The 25,259-nt window shown below is 39.5% G+C and overlaps 1 protein-coding gene and 1 long non-coding RNA gene across 5 annotated transcripts in view; one reads left to right on the top strand and one right to left on the bottom strand.

Annotated features, from left to right (window-relative positions):
- LOC147127341 (uncharacterized) overlaps positions 1 to 25,259 on the bottom strand; it is a 125,217-nt gene that overhangs the window by 80,344 nt on the left and 19,614 nt on the right. The gene's annotated exons all lie outside the window — the stretch shown is intronic.
- plod2 (procollagen-lysine, 2-oxoglutarate 5-dioxygenase 2) lies at positions 403 to 24,659 on the top strand. Of its 2 annotated transcripts, XM_086021068.1 has the most exons (20): positions 403 to 869; positions 9,181 to 9,272; positions 9,755 to 9,891; positions 10,433 to 10,596; positions 12,157 to 12,269; positions 12,347 to 12,410; positions 12,641 to 12,738; positions 13,454 to 13,555; positions 16,269 to 16,394; positions 16,491 to 16,612; positions 17,498 to 17,602; positions 18,463 to 18,588; positions 18,979 to 19,120; positions 19,708 to 19,770; positions 20,627 to 20,740; positions 20,945 to 21,010; positions 21,169 to 21,273; positions 22,511 to 22,657; positions 23,171 to 23,296; positions 23,737 to 24,659. In XM_086021068.1, the coding sequence occupies exons 1-20, from the start codon at positions 767 to 769 to the stop codon at positions 23,890 to 23,892; spliced, it is 2,271 nt and encodes a 756-aa protein (XP_085877194.1). In that variant the 5' UTR covers positions 403 to 766; the 3' UTR covers positions 23,893 to 24,659. The 2 variants fall into 2 exon arrangements, with proteins under 2 accessions (XP_085877194.1, XP_085877195.1); XM_086021069.1 differs by lacking the exon at positions 19,708 to 19,770.

The following is a 25,259-nucleotide window of genomic DNA, read 5'->3' as shown; positions in this document are numbered from 1 at the left end:
GCCGACATAATTTAGTTTTCCATCCATTTTCTGTAGCATGTGTCCTCATTAGGATCATGAGTTAGCTAAAGTCTCACAAGCAACCTGATTTGGGGTGAGAGCCGGGGTACACCTTGGAATGGTCACTGACCAAGCAAAGGGCACATATGTAGAAAAACAACCATTCACAGGCACAATCCATTCTTAAATATTCCAATTTTGTTTTGTTTTCATGCAATTATAGTTTAGGTGAATTTTTCTGGTGTACAGTATCTCCACAAAAATGAATGAACAGTGTAGAGTAGAAGAAGGGGGAGTGGTGTGGCGAGGGGGGAGGGTGTAATTATGAGTGTGGCGTCTGGAGAGAGGACGGGGAGAGGGAGGGTCTGTTGGGGGCTCAAAAACAGCTGCACTTGGCCACACTTTCACGCTGGACGTCCGCGTGTCAGGCACTGCTGCTATCTTCCCTCCCTCCTCATCCAAGCCTTCGAACACGCTCTCGCTCCATCTGGACCGCGCAAAACTGCATCAGCAATTAACTGGAGGTGCACTCTCAAAAAATCAATCTTGGAGCTAACTCCCCCTCACTATTATTACTGTACTTATTAAATGTCTTATTGCGAGAGAGCGCAGTAAAAAAAAAAAAAAAAGAAGAAAAAAGGAGAACAAGAAAAAAGAAGAGACCCTCCGGGGTTTTGCTTGTGATTTGGACCACTTCGCACCGGGCTTGGAGGCAATTAACGTCCACTCTAGTTCGGCTCATTCGGAACCACGCACTTTAACAGCAATGGAGTACCTCAAGTTTTGCATTGTGTTTTCGTGCTGGATGACAGGCGCAAATGCAGTCCTGTCCACAGACACACCCCGGGGTCCTGTGCCTATTCCTAATGGTAAGAAACTACATGACCACACTCTCTTTATTCTGCTGTAGCAATGTGCATGAGATGCAAGTTTGAGATATGTCAACACCGGGGATGCCGGTTGCATGCCTGCGTGGGGGTCTAGGACCATGTCAAAACACAAATATGCCGTCTGCTTATCTCTTGTATGCTGTTGGACATGCAGTCTGGGCTGTAACATATCATGGAAACACTTAACACTCCCAATGCATCCCAAAAATGTTGGGCACGCTTTACACTAATCGCACAAGGCAGACATTTGAGTTGATAGCCATCAAGCATATGCGTTATCTTGAAGTGAAGAAGCATTCAACTTTTTGGACTTTAACGCTCCTGCAACAGACTACTAGTCCTGGCAGCCACTTGAGTTGGCCAAACTGAGGGTAGGGTCCAATAATGGGTCACTTTTTGTATTGTTATAACTTATTCTATCAATATTCAAGAATGCAAACAATTGATCATAGAACGGAACTTTGTTATGAGCCGTATGTCAATGTGATGCTAATACAGGAATCATTTTAACAGGAACCACATTTCTATCTGAAAAAGTTGCAAGTTTAGTGCGCTACCGACACAGGGAGGAACAGGCGCCTGCTCCACCGCAGCAAAATTTAACGACCCGTTTGAAAACCATTATCTCATTAACACGTAAGGAGCATAAGGAAGGGATGCTCTGTTTTGTTAATGTGTTTTTGTCAAAGCTGTAAGTGTGTATGTCATGATTAAAAATTAGTATTTGGCACTTTTCATGGCAGTTTAGCATACTGTAATTTCTGGGAGCCGCTCTCAAACTAAAAACACGTGAACCCACACACGACTAGGACATTACCACAATATAGTGATGTTTGTGAAATGACCAACACAGCACAACACACACGTAACCATAACCCCGGCTGACAATAACGAGATAGTCCAGCCAGATGCCTGTTGTAGTCCAAAGAATGGCTTGTCAGAGGCCGCATAGCACCACACGGCATACAGGCTGCCGCAAAATTTAACAGAGAAGAAAGAGTAGTGTTGGTATTAGAAGTAGTAGCAGCAGAATAAAGAGAAGAAGCGAGGCTAACTGTTATTTAGTAACTAATCTGGGAACTAGAACATGGTTGCAAAATCACTTGTGAGACCCTTTATACAAACACATCCAGTTGCAGACTTGTGTTTGATCGTTAGGACCTAAGTCAAGCAACGCAGGTACCACTATACTTATTTTTAGAATTGCGTGGCAGACCTTATCAAATGCTTTTACTGGCCATCTATGGCCCAATTAACATAGGTTCCCCACCCCTGCTTTGGTGTGGTATGTGATGCCAAATTAACATAGCAAGCCCATAAAAGCTCAGTTAATACACCATTTGATGGGTTAAATTATAAGAGAGGCATCCGCTTGCAAACTGTATGTTATTATGCTGGCTGCAAAGTTTTGCAGGGTGCACTTGGCTGTCTGCTAAATGCCACATATGCAAGTATTTGCCTGCACACTGCTTCTCTATGACCTGGAGCACAATGGGGTTGATTCTGCAGGGTCAGGCCACCTGTTGGCTAGTCCCGTTTTGGAAAGTAACGTAGCATTGAGAGAGCACCGAAAACAGCCTCCCCCCAACCCACTGTTTGACTGCCTGAATGAAGCCTTTCACTGAATTTAACTGACCTCGTGGACATTACTTCTGAGTATGAGTATGAGTATATATATATATATATATATATATATATATATATATATATATATATATATATATATATGAACTTTTAAGTTTGCAATGTGGAATGTGACAAACACCCAGCTCACAAAATCGACAACGTTTCCTAGACGGTGCAAATTTGTCAACTGTAATTTTCAGGGAAGAAACGGAAACCCCACCTACGGTTGTCCAAAATGTATAATCACACTCTGCATTGTCTGCAGCTCCTTTCTAACACACCAACAACCCATTTTGGCAGGCAACACCTGTAATCATACATCAGAACACTGCCAGTAGTTCACCCAAACAGTCTGTCCAGTGTCTCCTTTTTAAGACAAATATTTATATACTTTATTGTCTTGCCTGTTGTTTTAACTGAAATTGTGTAAAGTAAATTTGAACGGACTTTTTTTCAATTTCAAATTGGCAGTGTGGCCCCTATTTTTGTTCTTTACATATCTGATGTGTTATTTTTGTGCCTAGTGGTCCCAAAAGTCCATATAGGTCAATGGCACCATTGAAGCAATTCCAAAGTGTTATGCTACTTTAAAGACATTTTTGTTGTTAAAGTTTCAGTCGAATAACGAACTGTACAACTTCTGAGCCATTTGACTTTAGTAGTACTATGCTCAAGGCTTTCACCCCTGTTTTTTTTTCAAGTAAAATCATTACAAACAGTGACAGCAAAAGAAAGTGAAATAATAACATGTAGACCAGAAATGCAACCAATCCTGAGTAACTGCCCAACTTGCTAATTGAGGGTTTCAGTTAACACAGCAAATGTGATGCATCTAAAGATATTCTTGCTATGAAAGCATTTTCCTGCAAGTCAGTCACATTGCTTTGGTGGTACGGTCTTGCTACTATTCCATTAATTACAATGACTTTTTTATTTCAAAATAAACATTATTTTTCATGCAGTAGACAACCAAAACAATGTCACGGCAGTCTGCAATCTGTTTTTTTTTTAGTCCTCCAGTTGTCTGTTAAGCCAAGATAATTACAAACACATGGCGTACTCAACTAACAGTAAATGTGAAGCGGCTTACGACTTGAATAGCAAATTTGTTACAAAGACTTAACAGCATTTGAAAGTTACATATAAGATGCTCCGTACAATGTATTGTATCTTAGTCAACATGCATAGCATGCATAGCACTTAAAACATATTCATTAGAAAAAAAGCATGAAAAAGGTTGAGATTTTTAATTAGACTTGCATGTTTTTTTCTCCCAAAATGCATTTCTGAGCTTCGTTATATCAGTTAGATGAAGGCTTCCAGGGATGACAGTAGTCACACAATTCACAGCTAAATGTAACTCTTTCACTGCCAAAAATGTTTTTATATGTCTTTTCACAGTCCAGCCATTCAATCCTAAGAACTTATTTATATGTTTTTTTCTAATTTTTTTTTTTCAAACATTAGGGTAAAAGAGGGTTTGAAAATGTCTGACAGTTAATCAATTGACTTTTGGAGTGTGGACATATTACAACTAAGACATTAACTAATATACAAAAAAATAAAGAAAAGTGTAATTATCTTAGTCCACAAACACTATCATTCACATACTGCATGGCCACAGCTCAATGCTGAGCCCATTTGAAAGCCGTTGCTAACCAAAACAGCAGTACCTACCGATGCACATAAACAGTTTCTCATTTAATACTTAGAAGTTTTGCTGCATGTTGTGCATGAGTTTCCTATGCAGTAATAATATATGATCTTATGAGATGGAGATCACACCACAATGTTGCATCCTTGTTTATGTAGTCGGGCAGTGAACTATTTGTTATGCCATGTCTTCCTCGGTTCTTGCAATTTCACAGCATTGCTGCATCATAGTCCTTTTAGTTTTACTTTAAACTCAAGTTTGAATTGACATATTGTCATAGATGATTACTATTTCTTTATTGTTATTAAAAATGTGTTGGAATAGAATTTTATTTATTAGAGACAATTATTCTACCGATTATCCTATCAATGAATTAAGTTATTTAACAACAAAATGTGCATGTGAGTTGTAGGTATAATTCTATCTGTTACTGTTTGTGTCTGGGGCATTGAAAGATGTGGCTTGGCCAGGTCTGGTGAATGACATGGGAGTCAGCGAATGAGAGTGTAGAGTTGCGAATTCAGGTTAGTTTATACAATTATGTCTACCATTTACCTTGCCAGTATCTGTAAAATGCCTGTGGCTATCTATAGTTTGAGTCGAGAAAATAATATAGTATGATAATAACTTTAATTTGCCATAATCGTGCTCAAGTTGAATTTAAAACTAGTCAACAGATGATTTTTAAATATACTGTATTTTACAGTCAATATGGAAACGTGAACAGAGGGGGTTTTGTCCTGGATGTCTCGTCACACAAGAAATATTTTGTTATTCTCATGTCCAGGTCCAGAAGATGTTCCCATGCTACACTTTTCCTCCTGTCTACGTGGGTTTCACAGGAGCCTGCGAGTCACACCGTTTGCGCATCAAAGTGTGAATGTTTACTTTCAACAGATGTACCCTGTGCGGCACACTGAAAGAGAGAGGGGCCTTAGGGTTGGGCTACTCGAGGTCCAATGCCTTCCTTGGACAAGAGAGAAAGCAGTGGTAGCTACATTCCCCACCTTCTGTGGACACTTCATGTTTACTCCGATGAAGCGCTTATTTGTCAAAAGGTTATTTCTTTCCTTTCAACTTCTGCTGGCTACAGCTACACTCTATTAGTAAAATGATAACATTATAAACAAAGAAGGGTTGGACAGACTTATTGACTTTTTTAAACTTAAGGATCCAGCAAGAAGCTAAGAGGCAGAACTAATGAAAGCCCAATTCAATATTTTAGATTTGTATTATTCACTTTGCAGTGTTTTCCTTTGATCGCGTCATAAAGTACTTCAGTAGTATTTTGACCTGTTTGAAGTGAAGTGTTTCTAGTAGCTTGTTCAAGAGATTAATAGCCAAAGATTTACACTAATACTTTGCATATCAGCAGTTCATAAGGATAAATTATTTCATCCAACAAGTTGTCATCAATGTCTGTGGATTGAATGGGAATACATGTAGGCCAAGTGGATCACAAGCCAATGTAATTGTGCAAACCACTTCAAAAGTATTCCAACTGCCAGTGTAAATTATCACTGCTTATTTAAATTTTGTTTTGTCTTAGTACAGTGTTCATTAGTGTTTACAGTGTTTTTTGTGTTTACAGTGTTTTTTGTAAACAAATTTGGAGTTGCACTCCATAAAATATCAATAAAGGAAGTCTCACTTCATTCCAGTGGTAGAGTCAGAGCATGGCTAATGGGTGGGCCTGGAAAAATCAGGGTGGGCCTGAATATTTCTCTCACCAACCACGTTTTTTTTTTTTTTTTAATGAATCTCACTGGGTGGGTAGTCTATCAATACGGCCTACCCATGGCTCCCTGCTTTATTACATTTTATTGTTCTGTTCCACAAATTTGCATATCATAAACGAACACTCTATAACTGCATTACAGACTTTGGGGAATTATTCGGTTTATTTCTAATGTGAAAAGTAGTGGTTATCATTAATTGGTGGGCAAAATGATGACATTTAAAAAGAAAAAAAATCAAGGCTGTGCATTCATGCTTGAGCAATCAGTTTATTTACACTAGACAAAGATTACGTCATGCCAACCTTCCCTAGCTAGCTTTGTGCTTCATCTAGAAACCTTGTTACAGTATACTGACATATTTCTTCCAGTCATTGTTCGCACAAGGCCACTACCAGTAACTGTGTATGGAACATTTGAGAGATTTTCCAAAAATGTCTTGTCTCAGTAGTGAAGAAAATAAATGTGTCTGTTCCATCTGTTTTTAGAACCAAGACGGTTGCTTGTTCAAGCGGGAGAAACAGCTTTGGCATGCATGTTCACCTATGTGTTTACATGGAGGAAGGTGTGGGTCCCCCCATCCCCCCCTCAGTCTTGGAAATTCACGAAATTTGAATCAAAGGCAACTGTACTCTTGGAGAGATACGTAACTGGTGGAAAATGTGATTCTTGATTATTATTACCTGACACGATGAGCCAGTTACTTTTCAGTAAGTGACTACTAAAGCACGATGACCGTTGCAAACCAAAGATACTAGCAATGAATTCCCTTTATTCGGTTCAGTTGACTTATCAGGCTGTAATTACATTAACAGATCATGTTACACAGTTGTCCAAACATCTTGATCCAAACATCTTCTGGGAACATGCTGAAGTGTTTTTCAGGTCCCCTTCTCACAACAACCATGATGTCTCTGAGTGAAATGACACTGCAATGCCCGAGGCCTTTGCTAACTGTCTTGAACCTGTGTCAATTTGAACTATGGACCTTCAGGAGCTCATTATTTGAGGATGGGGCTATCTGCCACAGCAGGCAGTTGTTTTTACAGAAAACACCCACTGTTCATTTATTTTGAACAGTGGACATAGATCCTGGTCTGTAACCAAGCAGTGAAAAATAGTTCACGCTGAACAAACAAACACAGATCCATAGGGGATTAAGTGGACATCAACATGATTCCTGTTCACTGAAACTGTTGCATCATCTGCAGGAATGTGCATTTCCTGTAACGTAGTTGCAAGTTACATTAATGGCCCAATAGGCAAACGTTCCAGATCCCCTTGTAGGCAAATACTGTACAAAGAATATCAGACCCTCCAAGAGCCATTAATTTCCAGTATGTTCCAGATCAGCATGACAGCACAATATTTTTCCCAGATGCATGTGAGATTACCTTCCTAAAGTGTGCTACATAGTTTTACAACATCAAGCCATAACAGCTTTGATGATTCAAAAAGGCCAGCGCGGTGCTGTATATGAAGCTCATTGCCTGAAAGACTTTTTCTTCCACCCTGTTTCATGTGTCATTTGATGCTATTAAGTAAACGGCCAGGACTCGTTCCCAGTCAGTAACAGTTCTTTGGAGACAGAATAGCAGGAAATGGAATGAGACTGTCATTGTCAGTAGTGGTGGAATGATTGGCTGTGGGTTGGATATATATTTTTTTTCCTTGGCGGGTGTGGCTTGGTTTAACTCGAAGGCTAATTTCCAATGTACCAGTGATTGCCTTCAATTTCCCCGCCAAATGACTTAATGTTATGTTTTGCATACTGTAGAGCAGAGGCGACCAAAGTGGTAAGATAACCCCTTAGGAGCACATGAGTATAGTCTGCGGGCCTGTTCTAAAAATAGCTCTAGGAATGTTATAGGAGTGATCATTTGAAAATGTAAACACCAGCAGAGATTTATAAAAATTAAGTATTGTATGCTGATATCTGTTTCGTAATTATTGTCAAAAATTGTTTACATATTCAGTGTCTCACATAAATACGTCATGAATTATCAATAATGGCATGAAGGTAATTTTTGAAAATGTCTTATTTCAGAAAACTGGTAGTTCTGTTTCAAAAGGTTTGGTGACCCCTGCTGTAGAGGTTTGTATTTAAATGCCTCGAACCTTTGGTACTGTATTACAGTTCATTCAATAAGAGTTGATAAGTCCAAGAGTAGCTCATTGATACTTCTTTCGACACTCAAATTGCAACCTTCTGCGCAAATTAATCAGCTGGTTTAATAAAAAATTAAGTTTGAAAAGAATGCAAAAAACAACAGAGTGGGTGTAGTCCAACTCTCTTTGCGAGGTCAGTGTCAGTAATTTATATTTGGTTTCACCCTTCCTCAACCTCAGATTTTAGCACTGAGAGCCACTGGAAATGTCGGCAATGGTTTGTGGGAGTTTGGGGGATTGAAATATGACAGCAATCCATGCCGAAATGCATCTGTTTTGGTATCCAATTGAAACAGACAGCGCACATGCACATGTTGGTTTTCGCAAGCGTCATTTAGCATGTTTGAGAATTTTACAGACGAAGCTGCGCCAGGATGGGCATTCCGCCAGATCGAAGATGTTGCCTTTCACACACCCGCGGCACATGTGACAATTTGGAGGTCGAAAGTAGACTAAATATTAGACCAGTTGAGAGCAGCTATGGGGGCAGGGGGGTGGTGTGGTGGGGGTTTGGAGTAGTCACAGACACGGACAAAAACGATTGGGTTGGAAAGCGATATCGAAGTGCACACTTTACAGTGGTGATCTGCGATCGCCCTGGCCAACTTAACATTATCCACAAGTGGTGATGTTGCAGTTCCTTATGAATGTACTTTGCGCACGTCAATCTCCTGCATGGACTCCAGCCATGTAGACTATGTGCCTCTCCTGCACTTAATTTAAAGAGAATGAGAGGAGCTGCTTCCATTTGCTCGGAAGCATGTTGGCTGTGTTCACACCCACAATGGCGCAAACGGCTGGTTCTAACTGCACGCATCTGCGAAGATTTCAAGTGAAAACTCCACCCATGGGTAGTTAGATCATGCTTTGCGCCAGGCTTGAGCTGGGCAGGAAAATGGGGCACTAAATGTTAATTTTTTAAGTCAATGAAGCAAACATTAAAAATAGTTTGTTGTCGTCTGTTTGGGGGATGTGCTTCACAGAAACAGAAATCTTAAAATTGATTTGAAAACACAAAACATCAGGAAACTCTAGATGAACATGACCAAATCTCTTTTTGCCATTGTGTTTACCAGACAAATAGCTGATGGATTTTATTTTCCAGAAAAAATTCTCGTGCTAACTGTGGCCACAGAAGAGACAGATGGCTTCCTTCGCTTCATGCAATCTGCAAACTATTTCAACTACACTGTGAAGGTGAGAGGTGATTTCTTGTTTAAAGAGTCATCACTTGAGTTAACAATGCAACATTGGCATTCATATTTCTAACACATTGCAAGTCAATAACCTGGTTAAGGAAACAATAAAATGCACACAAACAGCAAATCATTTAGCGCACTCCTCAATAAGGGTCCATAATGTTACACTTCAGCAGTCAAAACTCTTAAAGGTTTTAGTGCCATACCTCAACTATGTTTAATTAAAGTCACTGTCATGCAATACTTTGGTACTGAATTTTACTTTGTAGACAGTAACATGCATTTTGGACGCACTACCAAGGCAAATAGTGGCTCTATTCACTCGGGTTAACTTGTTCAATCTTACTGTGGAAATTCACTCAAAACCCTAAAATTCTCCTTTAAATAAAAATAAAGCAAAATGGGGGGGATTTGTTCCCATTTCAAAACTCTCTCACTGTCTAGTGTTTGACTTGACTACTGGTATGTGCTCTGTCACAGGTGTTGGGAATGGGAGAACAATGGAAGGGCGGTGACGTTGGCCGCTCTATCGGTGGAGGACAAAAAGTCAGACTACTGAAGGAGGCCATGGAAGGTCTAGCAGACCAGGAGGACCTTGTGGTCCTCTTTGTAGATAGGTATGTGACATTTTAAGCATTTTCATATGTGACTGAAGGCATATCAGGAGTATAACACCTTGAATTTTTTAAAACACCCACACTGAGTCTGTCTCTATAATGCGACAGACAGTAGCAATTACTTCTGAAAGAGGTGCTTCTGTAGATTTTCATAAATCCCCTTCTTATTCGAGCAAAGGTGTTATTATAGGGTAAAGCATCGCACGCAGCCAGCTAGATAATTTATGAGTTTACAAAACCGTGTCAATGCAGTTTGGAAAAATGACAGACCTATGAGCCAAATATGGCCAACAGAGCAGAAAGTGATAATGTATATAATGTATCTCAGTACTTTATGTGAAAAGGAGGCTCACATCTAAAAACAATTTGATTGTCATGTAAGAAACTGCATCTGCATCTCTAAAGGTCATTGAAGGAATGCCCGCCAATGTGAAAGATTTGTATCTACCTGGAGCAAGTAGGGCCCAGCGTCGTGACGGACTGACCTTAAAGGGCAAAATAAGCTTCTGTTGTATTTCATCTTCCTCTTTCCCCATTCTAGCTATGATCTTATCTTCGCTGGGGGACCAGAGGAGATTCTCAGGAAGTTCCAACAAGTCAATCACAAAGTCATTTTTGCTGCAGAAGGGCTGATATGGCCAGATAAGCGACTGGCTGACAAGTATCCGTCGGTCCGGAGTGGTAAGCGGTACCTCAACTCAGGAGGTGAGTTCCAAAACATTCCATATATGCTAGGAATTTGCATTGTATTATGAATTGCTGTGACTCATTTGCTTTGGTCAAGATTCTTATGACTAGACAGAATGATACAAATGGAGCTTTAGTTTAGGTGTGTTTATTTGCCTTACAATCACTTCCACACCCACTAAAGTCAAACGTTTTTTATAGACCTACTCCCTGACAATCCAACTCTGATTAACCAAAACCTACAATCTATAGTTGGTAGGCTACTTATGACTCTGCATCTATTGAGTTCAACATTCAAGTCGTTGAATTGCTTAAAGGAATGCCAACACACGTTACTTTTTTTTTTTTTTAAACATGAAACCACAAAATATATACTATTATAGTTTGCGTTAAGTCAAATGTATATTTTGACTGTCATTACTTTTTTGGGGAACTGGAACAAGTCAATTAATATGACAGAAGGGTAGGAACAACTCAAAACTTGGCAAAATACTCACTGTTAAGCATTACTGTAATATCAGCCCAAAATGCTTGGAACTATATGTGCAAGACAGGTCATTTATTTTGCATACAAAGATCTGGGTAACTCAAAGCAGAAAAAAACATTGCAACAAATATTTTTCATAGTGTATTCCAAGTTTATGGCTCCTCCTGCATTCTGCTAGGTCTCCAGGGCACATAATTACTGCTTTTACTGTGGTCATCAACATGGTCTGACCTCCCATACTGGAGCCTGGCCGCCTTCACTTTGATCACAGACTATTTTTAGCTTCCGTTTTCACCGACATGACGTGGTTTTGTCTTGGCTTCCCTAATGCACTGTAGTTTGTATGAAATTGTTGGGTATGTGAGCATTCTCATGGCTACTACCAAAGTGACCATTTGAATGTTTGAGCCTCATGACAAGGGTAGTCAGTTTTGTTGGATTGGAATGAAGATTGCATGCATTTGTGTAGATGCAATGCCACTAAAAAACAAACTAATTATGCTTTAAATTGGTCCTTCTGGGGTTTAACTCTTACACCTAAAAATAGCATCACTAAGTTTTACTTTTGTAACATTGTGAAGCATCGCAGAAGGGAATCTTTTTCCAGCATTTCTGGCTGTTGCTTGGATTACACCCAAAAAAGTATTTGCCCCCCCAAAAAACCCCATAACTTCTCCTTAACTTCATTCTCATTTTTAGGCAATTTAGTGACATGTCGACTTGTATACAGTTCTTGAAGGCTTTTCTAAATGATAGTCTCAACCCTGCAATCAGTCCAAGTGGTCAGTGCCCTCGAGGTATACTATCACGTGGAAAAACATACATTTAGATGCGTTTTAATAGCACTCAATGTTCTCGATGCGCTCCTGTCAGACATTCAAATCATATGGTGTAGTATATTGAGATTTCCTGAGGGATAAGGAAGTCTGTTCTTGGAAACATTGGGGAGAATTACACATAGGCAGATTTTATGGTCCTGGCTCACATAACTGACTCCAACTGGTTGCTATTGCTAGTTATACATATCCATTTTATTCTCTCGCACTATTTTTTGCACTCAAAACGTGTTTCACACTGTTTATCACTTGCAGGAGTAATCGGGTATGCCCCATACATAAACCGAATTGTTTCACAGTGGAACCTTCACGATAATGACGATGACCAGCTCTTCTACACCAAAATATTTGTGGATCCACTACAAAGAGTAAGTGCTTAAAACAAATGTTAAAAAACCCTACATTTTCTTAGCCAAACAAGACTCAATTTATCCACATCTGTTAGGACTCTCTCAACATGACACTAGACCACAAGTGCCAGATTTTCCAGAACCTGAATGGAGCAATTGGTGAGAAATTCCAGAGAGTTCCTTTATTCCTGCTAATGTGTGGTGTTTTCAAGATTGAAATACCAAGTACATGTATTCCATCTTCTGAGAGACTGTGTATTGTAAAGGCAAGTTGAAGGTTTGGCTCCTTACTCTTTAAGTAATAAACCATTGGCGTTTTTACCCATGCGTTATGTCAATTTCCATAACCTGCTTTGATATACAATATCTCGTACTCACGCTTTTGACAGACGAAGTGCTTCTCAAATTTGGAACCAACCGTGTGAGAGTAAGAAACACAGCATATGACTCTCTGCCAGTGGTTGTCCATGGCAACGGGAATACCAAAGTGAGTCACAAATTATTCTCTTGAACGCACCATTTCACCTCAAGTCATTCATGCCGTCGATGAAAATTCACGCCGTCGATTGAGAAATCTGATCAAAGATAGAGCTGCTTTGTTGGGCCTGATGGTCATTGAAGGGTTTGGGAGTTGGACAGGTTTGTGTTGACGCTCGAACTTAAAGTTTTCGAATGAGTTTCCCACTTACTGAGGAAATATACACTCTGTTCCTTTCTATTTATGAGTCACACTATTATTCATTGGGGGAAGAGCTCTAACCCAAACTAGGCCATTATGCCGCTGTCTCTTTCCTCTGTTCTTTGGAATAACAGTTTATGGCTCTTTCTCTGGCATTTTCTCTTGATTTCCTGTGTTATCAAACCGAAATTGTTGAGTCATTCTACCCAGACGTTTCAACATCTGCAGAATAAACTCAAGATGGTACATAACATTACACCAATTCAAGCACAATAGCTAGAGCTTAGCGCCTCCAATTTCATGATCAAAATGTTATAATTTTTTTGTAACTGAGAATTGTGTGCTGAGCATCTTTCTCATAAATTGTCTGTACTGGGTGTTTACTGTGTAATTTTAGGGTATGATATTCTTAGCAAGGCACAGCCGTAATAAAATACATCTACTGAAACACGGAAAATGCTTGGATTGTTGCTCATGCTGACATTAATTGTCCGTAACCAGCTCTGAATTCTCTCCCATTCAGATGTACTTGAACTACTTGGCCAACTATGTGCCCAACACATGGAACTATGAAGACGGCTGCAGCCACTGTGACGATGATGTTGTGGATATATCTCAGCTGACGGTAGGACCCAATTTCCTTCATTTCAGTCTGTTATATTGGTCTTGTGGAAGGTTTATCTTCAAAACACCTCCCCGTGCCTGTAGGAAAGGATGAAACACTGCCGGACATCCATCAGTGACTGTCTAGACCAGGCATATCCAAAGTTCGGCCTGGGGGCCAAATGCGGCCCGCGGTAAAATTTCATCTAGCTCGCACCCTCTGTCATAGAATTAATAACGTCTGGCCTGTAGCCCCGTTGACAAGCGTATAGAATACATTCTAAATGCAATTTCGCATTTACACACAAGAGGGCAGCAGCACTCTGTCCAACTCCATAACCCCGTGCGACCCCTTCGGACAGTTTCTTAAATGGCGTCAATGAATAAAAAAGGGAAAGTTGACAGCGAGGGCCGACAATTTAAGGAAAGGTGGAAAATGGACTATTTTTCACCGAAATACGCAACAACTGTGTCTGCCTCATTTACAAGGAGACGGTTACCTATTTCCCCGTTTTCAAAAGTAAAAATTCACTGACCATTTATTTTCAACAATATGCCATGTTTCAAATTAACCCTGGCCTGTACTGGTGAATAAGACATATGTATATTTTACATAGTTCCCTGTCAGGGAATTCAAATGTTAAGGAAACACGTAATTGCCAGTTGTTATTGATGTTTGAAATGTAATTTGCAGCTGTGAATAATTTTACTTACTTTACTTATTTCCCTGTTTTAAATCTAAAAGTTCAGTGAACATGTATTTGCCAGTGATATGTCATTTTTCAAATGGAAGTCAAAAACAAAAGGCAGAGTGGTTTGCTAAAATGTGCTTGGATTTATTGATGTTCCATGTAAAAAAGGCTAAATGGTCGGCCACCCGCGTTTTCACCTCACCAAATCTGGCCCTCTGCCAAAAGTTTGGACACCCCTGGTCTTGACTCTTGACAGTTGGAGTAAGGCCCTGATTGGCCTATTCCAATAGATAAGACAGATTTTTGCTGCCACACACCCCTTTATAAAAATAATAGGTTATTTACCTACTGTACCCTTTGGAGCCTTTTAAAAGAGTCTAAGTGCAAGGGAAACTACTCCGGCAAGAGAAAGCCCGGCACCGCTTGTGGTGCAGGATATGGCTTTTGTGGTTTTTTTGAAGGGCTCATTTAAAGGGGTGTCACTGCTGACCAGCTTTCCTTTTTGTGGGCTTCTCAGTATAGGTTTTGTCCACATCTCCAGTTATAATGTCATGTGGAAAATATGTTACAGAGTTCAGCCAGGAGTGGCAAAATATACCTGGCCGGAATGGCATGAACTTGGAAACATGTGGTAGTTATGTGGTAGTGTCTGCTTAGTGATAACCAAATTTGGAAGCACTGTCTACTGGTTTTCCCTTTTTTGTATACCAATACAGGTGTCACTGGTCCTTAAAAAAAATCCTCACTGGTGATTTACAATATTTGTTACAAGATCCCTGTGAGGCTCTGAGATCATTAAAATGAATATCCTTAAATGGTTGAATCCATATTCCATCAGCCCTACTACACTGTCATGTCATACATCAAAAGTTTGGGGATCATGTCATGGAAGTACTGGGGATACAGTATAGTGGCAAAATTGAGTTCAGAAGGAAGTTCTGCTTGATTCTTTGTGTGCTTTTGCTCAGGAATTGTTATACACAATTTGAGTTTTACTGCCAAAGACAATAACAAGCTAGGCAACCACATCCCGATGCTTTATTTTGTGTAAAAACACTGTGTGGACACTTGTCTGCTTTAGGGTAAGGTTTTTTTTCCCCCTCCCTGCACATTGGCAGAATTCTTAAGGCTCCCATCATGTGCTTTAAATCCAGACATTGCAAACCTTCAAATTAGATGCCTCGGCTTGCATCCCTTTTCATCCCTGTCCCAAACCCTAGCTGTGAACTGGTCACAGGGAGTTGCAGTCCAGGGTGAACTTTCGTGGCTTAAGCAGAGTTGCTTGGGAAAATGTTTCCTCTTTAATTTCGTTTTGTTTTTTTAACTGAGTGTTTACAGGCTCTTCCCTGAATATAAAGTTATACGTGGCAATGTGGGATAGAAGTTCTTGTACAGCCCTGTAGAGAAGAAATGAAAGATCCCAATAGAACTTTGCATAGATGTCACGGATGATTCTGTTGCTTGGTGTGAAAAATTAATTGATGTATTGCCTGTGAGGCACTGATGCAGTATAATGTATGCTCTGGAATAGACATTGCTCAGTTGTGCGTTGCATACTTAAATCATGACAGAAATATGTACTACTGTATGACATTTCTTTGGAATACATCTTTAACTCTGATATAAACGAGTAGAATTTGTGACAATGAGCAATTCTATCCCTGTCTTTAATACCTGATAATATTGGTATTAGGTTTTATCTAACTGAGAATAAATATAATCTCACAGCTGGCTAACAATGTGTCAAAGGAAATGTTTTTCCTTACAAGCTATTGTTGAAAATGTCCACACTTAATACCATATACAGTATGCAATGCAGATCACGTCGAAGGATACCCAGTATGGTCTGAATCATGTCAGCAAAGCAACGTTTACGTAAACCAAAAAGATCCACTGATGAGAATGCTATTTGGCACAAACTTGAAAGTATAAACAAAGCTAATGTGAGGTGTCACACATTTCCATGAGTTATGCTAAATAGTGCTCCATTTTCTGGACCTGATGTTTGAAATTTCACCATTTTGTTCGGTCAAATTTAAATAGGAGTACCCCACTGTGCTTCTCGGAGTCTTCATTGAGCACCCGACGCCATTTCTTCCCGAGTTCTTCCAACGTTTGATGACATTGGATTATCCCAAAGATAAACTCAAGGTTTTTGTCCACAATAATGTGAGTACTTGCAAAAACTGATGATGCCCATTTTTGTTTTCAAACATCCTTGCTATGCATGGCCTTCTAATCTTTTAATGCCTGCCCAATTGTCAGGAGGTTTACCACGAGAGGCACATGCAGACGTTTTGGGGGGAACATAAGAACGTGTTCAGCAGCTTAAAGGTCGTTGGACCAGAAGAAAATCTCAGCCAAGGAGAGGCCCGAAACATGGCCATGTATGTACAAATTTAACAAAAGAATGATGTTAAAACTTCTTTTGCATATTTTATGTTACAGCCTTATTCGGAAATAGAATAAATGAATTTTTGACTACATTTTTAACTATTTTTAAAACTGTATCAAATCAAATAAACACTGAGAAATCACATGTGCGTAAGTATTCACAGCCTTTGTTCAAAACTTTGGTGATGGACATGTGGCAGCAATTACAGCCTCAAGTCTTTTTGAAAATGATGCCATAAGCTTGGCGTATCCATCTTTGGGCTGCATCACCCATTCCTCTTTGCATCACCTGTCAAGCTCCTTCAGGTTGAATGGGAGCGTCCATATATAGCCATTGTTAAATCTCAAGATGTTAAATCAGACGTTATCATTATGGAGTGTTGTGTGTAAAATTTTTAAGGGAAAAAAAAAACATTTTCATCCATTTTGGAATAAGATAGTACCATAAAAGGTAGACAAAGTAAAGCTCTCTGAATACTTTCCAGATCCATTTTAAAACTACGAGAAGTATGCACAACTCATTTTTTTCCCCCCAGTACAGCCACTGTAGTTTACAGAAGCGTTATAAAAGTATATTTCAATAGATTAAGCAATGTTTATGTGTTGGAAATGTTTTCTGACAAAATTGCAATTCTTTGCATTGAGAATGTATTCTAAATGAAAACAAACCTCAATTAAGTCAAGTTCATAAGCATTCTCTATTCTTCCTAAAATCAAATTATCCATCAGATAATTGGAGATCACCAGCAAAGCTCCATAATTGAAAATTGATGCTTTGGAGTTGAAACATTTTAATGTGGTGCTTGATGGCTTTTTAATTTGCAGTTTTTAGCCCTGGATTGTAATAATGATTTGTTTCTTTGCTCCGGTGCGTCTAGGGATCTTTGCCGCCAGGATGCCACATGTGACTTCTACTTCAGCATAGACTCAGACGTGATGCTCACCAACACACAGACTCTGAAGCTCCTCATTGAGCAGAACAGGTAATGTGGTGGTAACTGGAAAAACCTCCCGTGTGGCTGTTAGGTTCACGGGACTGTTGAATTTATTCTCCGAGTGGTAAAACTGCAGGCTCATTGCAGCCGAGCGTCAGAGTTTAAAAATAATCTGCGCCGGCTTCCTGTTTTTGCAGACCACATGGAAATAGCGAAAGTGTCTACTGCGCTAACCCCAGAGTGCCATTTTGCATACACAAAAAAACACACATGCAAACTCCTGTCTCCTTTCTGCAGCTCATAAAATGTAAAGAAAGTGTACCACAAAGTACATCTAGTCACTGTGGTCAAAGCCTTGTGTTGCATGCATAGCAACAGCATAGCTTCCTGGGTTATTTCAAGGGAGTATGGGAATTCACTGCTGACCAGGAAGTTGACAATTGAAAAGAAAAAGAAAATATGGCATAAATGGAGTACGATCTTGACAAACACTGATTTATAGTTCAATTATTAACACTCATGCTTAGGCCATATGCTATAAACAGTTGTAGTTTTGTTTGAGGCTAAAATATGTGAGATGAAAATGGTAAAATAGGGTTGGGCATTAGGGTGATTATTTAGGGTTAAAATAAGGGGTTGGTTTCATCATTTTGAAAAATAAATAACTCCATAATGGAAAACCCAGCACATGTTTTGGGATCTGTGCTAATGATTTTGTTAGCCCTTGGACATTCAGAAGTCACCCAAAAATTTGGAGTGTGGAGTGCTGCTTTTGCTTATACCTTTGGAACCTTTTCCTCTTTGAGGTGCTCTTCCGCTACCTTTGTATATCTCTGAGATATCAGGAAACAATTTCTGTCCTCTGACAATACTATCATGTCACCACTCCACCTCTTGCCTCTCCATAGGAAGATAATCGGCCCCCTCGTTGCTCGCCACAACAAGTTGTGGTCCAACTTCTGGGGAGCATTGAGTATGGATGGTTACTACGCCCGCTCAGAAGATTACGTTGATATTGTGCAGAGAAAACGAGTGTAAGTACGCTGGGAGTCAACATCTGCTTGTATCCCGCATCATCAACCACTATCTAGAATTATACAAACAAGTCATTACAGTAAGTAGCAGATGGCAGACAATCAATAAATTCCATCATGACCAATGACCGTCAAATCTACCACGTTTTGGCCAAAGGAATAAAGCCTCCCACACACACACACACAAACACACACTCAAATTGATCATTCATGCAGGTTAGGGGGCACCAAGGCCTCAGAAATGCAAATGAAAATCGTTTGATCATTACGCCACCATACCACACACCTTTAGACATGTGCCTAGTGGATTTGAATAACAGATCTCCACATGATTGTCAGCAACACACATTTGAGTGGCTGCCTCATTTCAATATGTTGCACTGTTTCCAGGGGTGTGTGGAACATTCCTTACATGGCGCATATCTACCTGGTCCAGGGGGGTGTTTTGAGGAAGGAGTTGAAAGAAAGAAACTATTTTGTTCTTGAGAAATTGGACCCTGATATGGCTTTGTGTAAACACACCAGAGAGCTGGTAAGGACAATTTTGATGTAGATGTAGTAATACTTCTCCAAAGACATTTGAAAGAAAGACATGTTATTGTATAAATGCTGTGAATCATAACCCTATAAAAGTCAACAGCACAATGGAAGATGATAAATGGCAAGTACATGTTTGAAATGCCTCTTATATGTTGTGACGGCATGATGGTACTGTGTTCATGTAACGGTCAGCTTCATGTGTTGTCGTATCCCATCAGTCTGCCTTTTCTGTCTTTGCCAATCATTTGAGTCCCTATTGTTTTTAACCACTGGCTGGCAATGACCTGATCTAAGTTATCCTTTTCACTTTACCAAATTGTTTATTATCATTGCTTCAAGCTGTTGACATTCCACCTGTGCACAGCACTACAACAGGTCTAATTCCAATTGAGTGACTTTTGCAGTCCTGCATGCATTCCACCCAATCTAACAAAGCATCAGCTTCAGAGGGAATCTTGCTTCTTTTCCAAAGCAGGCGCGTTTTCTCACTGCCCCCTATGTTGCTCTGTTACACTGTGTCTTAATCTGTAATAATAACTCATGTTATCCTATTTACATGATGCTTCTCCTTCATTTTAGACCAGTCACAGAGAAAAAGAGTCCCCTTCTCCGGAATCATTCCATATGCTCAGGCCCCCAAAGGTTTCCATTTGTTTTGATTACTGTTGCTATCTGAAACATCCATTTCCAACGGGTTAGCACTCAGAAGCCATTCCAAGCTTCGGCTTGTTATAATGTTTGGGTGGATGCTTAAGTATTTCATAGGTACACTTGTATTCTGTATTAGTTCTTCAGGAACATCAATATGTCATTGTCGTGTAGATATGGAACAAAACAACTGTTAAGGTTGTTCTGAAGCTTAACCAGTTCTGCTGTCCCAAGAATCAAGAAGGAGAAAAGAATGTTAAAAAAAAACACATCATCATACATTCAAGACCCCTGTCCTGATGCTTGACTGTAAATCTAGCTGCTTAATCTCGATACACTGACCAATATCAGACTAGGCTCTTTTCATACATTGTATACCACCTGTGAAAACATCACAAGTATTTATGAAGGATATTGTGCAATTACAGCAATGTTAAATTTGTCATCATCCTTACAAAGCCTAGTGTGATTTTGAGTCAAAAACCTCCCTATAAAGGAGAATATTGCTCCTAGGATTGCACCCCCTCTGTCCCTGTTCTCCTGCCCTTCCTTTCACCTCACCAACCCCCACCCTGAACTGTTCACATCCCACCAATACCCATGTGAACGCCCCCTCCTGAGCCACTCTTATACCACCCATAAATAATCTTAGATTATTTATATGGCTTCTGTTTCTGCTCTACCTAAGTCAGACAAACAAAAACATTTCAATTTACTATGAGAGTGCTAAACAATACTTATGTTTAAATACAAGCATAATATACAATGTATAGCTGGACCTTCCTGTGAGACATTTTTAAGTGTACATTTTATGCCTTGTGTGTAACTATGTCTTTCCTGTCTGCTGCAGGGAGTCTTCATGTACTTAACAAACCGCCACGACTTTGGAAGGCTCCTTTCTGCAGCCAATTATAACACTTCTCATTATAACAGTGACTTGTGGCAGATATTCGAAAACCCCCTAGTAAGTAGCTATTGCTGTTACCTTTAATTTGCAGAGCTAAAGCGTAAACACCTGTGAAGCTTCGTCGCCGTAATGAAAATAATCAAGTCATGAGATGTGACTCCACAAGATATTACTTATTAGGGGGAGAGGATTAGTGCTGCCTGGTATTCAGGTCATGAAATAGTCCAACAAAAGGCCTCTAATATGGCTTGCTGTTTGCAGGACTGGAAGGAGAAGTACATCCATCCGAACTACATGAACATTTTTACAGAGAACTACATGGAAGAGGTTTGTGTGCATTCTGTTGACTCACAAGAATACAGTACGGCTGAATGCCATACATGGATTCCACCATCTGTTTTTGATATAAATAATTCACATTACACTATGAACTTTCAAGGTGAAGGTGGGACTTAAGAATAAGTCTGTGTATGTTTGGCCTGCAGCCTTGTCCAGATGTGTTTTGGTTCCCGGTCTTCACAGAAAAGGCCTGTGATGAAATAGTGGAGGAGATGGAGAACCATGGCTCGTGGTCTGGTGGCAAACATGAGGTCAGTCCTGTTAGCGCTGCATCACTGAACACAGTGCTGTAGTCAATACTCACTTACACTAGCCTTTTCTTCGTTCATGCGTCAGCTAACAGCGTGCAAAATAAACCAAACTCATTAGTGTTTTGAAAAAGTGACCTCCGGCTAATTTGTTTTTTATTACATTTGGTGGGAGGGATGTAGCTTGGTCTAAGAAAGAGCCTAATAAATCTTTTGATGGATCTGTCAGACATTGCAAATACAGTCCAGAGGCTCTGGCCAAAGAATAACCTTTCAAACACTGTGGAAAACTGCATGATGTGGTACATGAGCCTTGGTAAAGTTCCGCATTTTAAAGGGTGACAAAACTACCAGGGACTTTTCCAAAAACTTTCCGGATGGCAAATGAAATATTGCAAAAAAACTGCATTTTTTTTTACTTTACATATGGCAGCGATATTTTGTCTGTCAACCCCATTAGACGAACGCTATACTGTATGTACTAATTGAAAAAGAAAAAAAAAAACATTTTGTCTTCAGTTACTCAATTACATCTTCTGTTTATACACAATGTTAGAGTATATACATAGGATAAAAAGTAGGCTAATGCATGGTGCATGTGCCCAGAGTTTCCCCCATCACCCATGGTACTCTCATTTGAAATGAAAATAAACAATGTTTTTGCCTCATTGCAAAGAAATGGTGCCTGCATGAGCAAATAACAACCAAACAGCAATTAAGAAGTGAGTGCAAATAATTGGGGGCATTCCCCATGAGGACCTGTAAACATTTTTTTATGAGGGGGTGTCTTTGTTGTCTGGTAGACGTGAGGGCTGTGACTTTGAAGGTACCTCTTTTTGCTGGGGGCTGTAGGGTTGTATATTGAACAGATGTTAAAAGAAAGTAGGTAGTCTTAGTTTATGATTGCCTACACTGCATGAATACTGTCATAAAAGTATGATGCTGCGTTAATTACATCTATAACGTGTTTAAGTTGTTAAGACATTGGTAATTAAAGTCCTACCACTGGGAGCAGTAGAAAGGGTGTTGTGTCGCAAGAATTGCAATAAAAAGCAGTAAACCGACCAGAGTGACTCATTATTGCACCAAAGCCCTCATAAGTAAATTGTCAATTTGGGAATGTGTCAGCGACTCAGCACATTTCAAGAAAAAAGCAGCATGAAGGAACGACCAGATGGATCCGTCCATTGCACTCCAGGAGGTTCAATAGTTAGCATTCATGTACTTTTTTGTTCAACAGGACAAGCGGATTGCCGGTGGCTATGAGACAGTCCCAACGGACGACATCCACATGAAACAAATCGGATTTGACAAAGAGTGGCTTCACTTTATCCGAGAGTTTATCGCACCTGTCACGCTAAAAGTTTTCTCCGGCTACTATACAAAGGTCCGTAAAGCCTCCAGGAAATCTATGAGGTATGCCAGGACTGGTGTCACAAAAGATATATTTACATTTCAAACTACAAGTATTCCACTTTGAAGTAATACCCCTGGAGTTTAACGCCCCTTTCCCAGTCTTTATTTCAACGCCATGATGCACATTTGGAAGGATTCTACCGGGAGTCTTCAAAATGGATCTCATATATGACCCTTCTGAGCTTAAAAAAGGGGCGAAATAAAAAAAAAAAACAACAACTAAATCACACAAAGCAAGGTCAGCTGAGGTTGCTAGTGACTGGTCCACATTGAAGAGGAAAACTCATAGCTTGGGTGTGAAACCTTTTCTGACACCAGTCCCGGAGCTTTTCTGACACACCACATATCTCAATGCCCAACAACTTCAACAGAAAAAAAAGTTGTCAGTCCAAAAAAACTTGCCTTTACATGCACACTATGTGACATTTTGATGTGTGAGGACAGAGCTGACAACTAAGTTGATGTATTTTCAATCCCATTGCAGGGTTATGCACTCATGAACTTTGTTGTCAAATATACTCCTGAGAGGCAATCATACCTGAGGCCCCACCATGACTCCTCCACCTTCACTATTAACATTGCCCTCAATAACAAAGACACTGACTTTCAGGTAAGATCAGGTGTAAGACAGCCGAAAAAATGATGTCTTTGCTTCTAAATTCAGTGTTTCCCGACTTCTATTGAGCCAAGTCATATATTTTAAATTACAATAATCTCATGGCACATCAACAAAAAGTCAGAGGAAGACCTGTAAGTAGTATACAGTGAAATAACAAGCTAGTCTCAATTTACTCACAAATGTACTTACTCGGTGTGAAATCTGTTGAGTTGAACTATACTATTCGTTTGTATGAATGGCAAGGAGAAATTGTAAGTACAAAATAGAAGAGCATTTAATTGTTCCACCTGACAGTATACATGGTGATCGATGAACAAAGACACATTATTTGTAGTCAAATAATTTTCCACAGCACACCTGATGGTCTGTCACAGCACACTAATGTGCCGCAGCACAGTTATTGAGAATCACTGACCAATACTTCTTCTTAGGGTGGCGGCTGTCGTTTCCATCGGTATAACTGTTCCATAGAATCACCTAGGAAAGGCTGGAGCTTCATGCACCCAGGACGACTGACTCATCTCCACGAAGGTCTACCCACCACCAACGGCACACGCTACATCGCCGTGTCCTTCATCGACCCCTAATAACAAAGTTGTCTGATTTCACTGTAATTGAAACGTTTGACTGATCTTGCCTTCTCGTGTTTGTTTTGTGCATTTTTCTACCCCTGTTTTGTAGATATCCATTTTTAAAGCTATGTGCTTTAAAAAGATGAGTGATTGCATTAAGCCAATCTCTGTCAAACAGAGTATTGACTGGAAAAAGGACGTGGCAAATTCTCACATTAGGTACACAAAAGAGAAAGGCATTTTGCTAGCAGGGTACACCTATTTCAGATGCTCATTTCCAGTCATTAAAACAAGTTACAATACTTTGATGAGGTATTTAATGAGCTCATCATGATTTTCCCATTGTTGTCATTTTGGTGGTATCAGACTGGCATGCAGATTTCCTTTGTGTATATGATGTGTTAACAGTTGAAAAAATGACATTGAGTTACTGTGTGAAAAAAATCTAAATCAACTTGGTGCTACTCAACATTGTGGTTTTAGACAGAATGTACTTGTTGACGCAAATGAGTCGAGGTGTTTGCGGTTCAACAGTCTATGTTCGTGTTTTGCACATTAGATATATAAAGCCGGTCAGCAGAACTCACTGTGAGTTTTGTTTGAATTAAGTATGTTACTTGAAGGTTTGTCACTTGCCTCTTTGAACATAGACATTCATCTTCACTTCTGAAACAAAAATCTGAGAGAAAAATGTCCTTGTATGAATGGATTTCGCAACTCAGCAAATTGCCTTTTTAATTTATTGCCAAAATGTAATAAAAATCTAAGAGATTTTCATTGATTATTCAGATTATTATTTCTATTTTGAGGTGCAACGATTAATTGACAACTAATCGATTATCCAATTATTATTTTTGATAACTGAGTCATTTAGATGCCTTTTTCAATTTTAAATGTTCAAATACCAAGAATTTCAGCACCTATATGGTAAATATCCAATTTATGTAGTCCTCCATGAAAGTGGACTAATTATCTGTGTTGAATCAACATTTTTGCCTGACATGTTACTGACCAAACCAGTAAATGAATCCGAATTAATGTTTGTGCATTTTCTGCACTGTCTATTTGAAATAATGTCATGTTTTTGAATAAAGGGATGGAAATTAAAACATTATAATCCGATTCATCGACAAAATAATTGACATGTCCTGTATTAAGTAGGTATTAAGTATTAAAATAATTGGTAGTTGCAGCCCTATTTCTGTTGAACGAAAATGAAGCATTACTTGGACAACTCCCCCAAATCTAACATATCCTGGAATAGATGACTCACTACTGCAGACAGCTGTCCTCTGCTTTTTCATAATATCAACTTGCCTTCACTGAACATGTTACATGCAAAAAAAAAATCACACTTGCTTCTGAACTCGAGAGCTGTAACG

This window comes from Filicampus tigris, chromosome 21 (assembly GCF_054856515.1).
Source record: "Filicampus tigris isolate MCC_2025a chromosome 21, RoL_Ftig_1.0, whole genome shotgun sequence".
NCBI classification, from domain to species: domain Eukaryota; kingdom Metazoa; phylum Chordata; class Actinopteri; order Syngnathiformes; family Syngnathidae; genus Filicampus; species Filicampus tigris.
The sequence above is the reverse complement of the archived record's forward strand: the minus strand, read 5'-3'. Positions and strand labels throughout refer to the sequence as shown.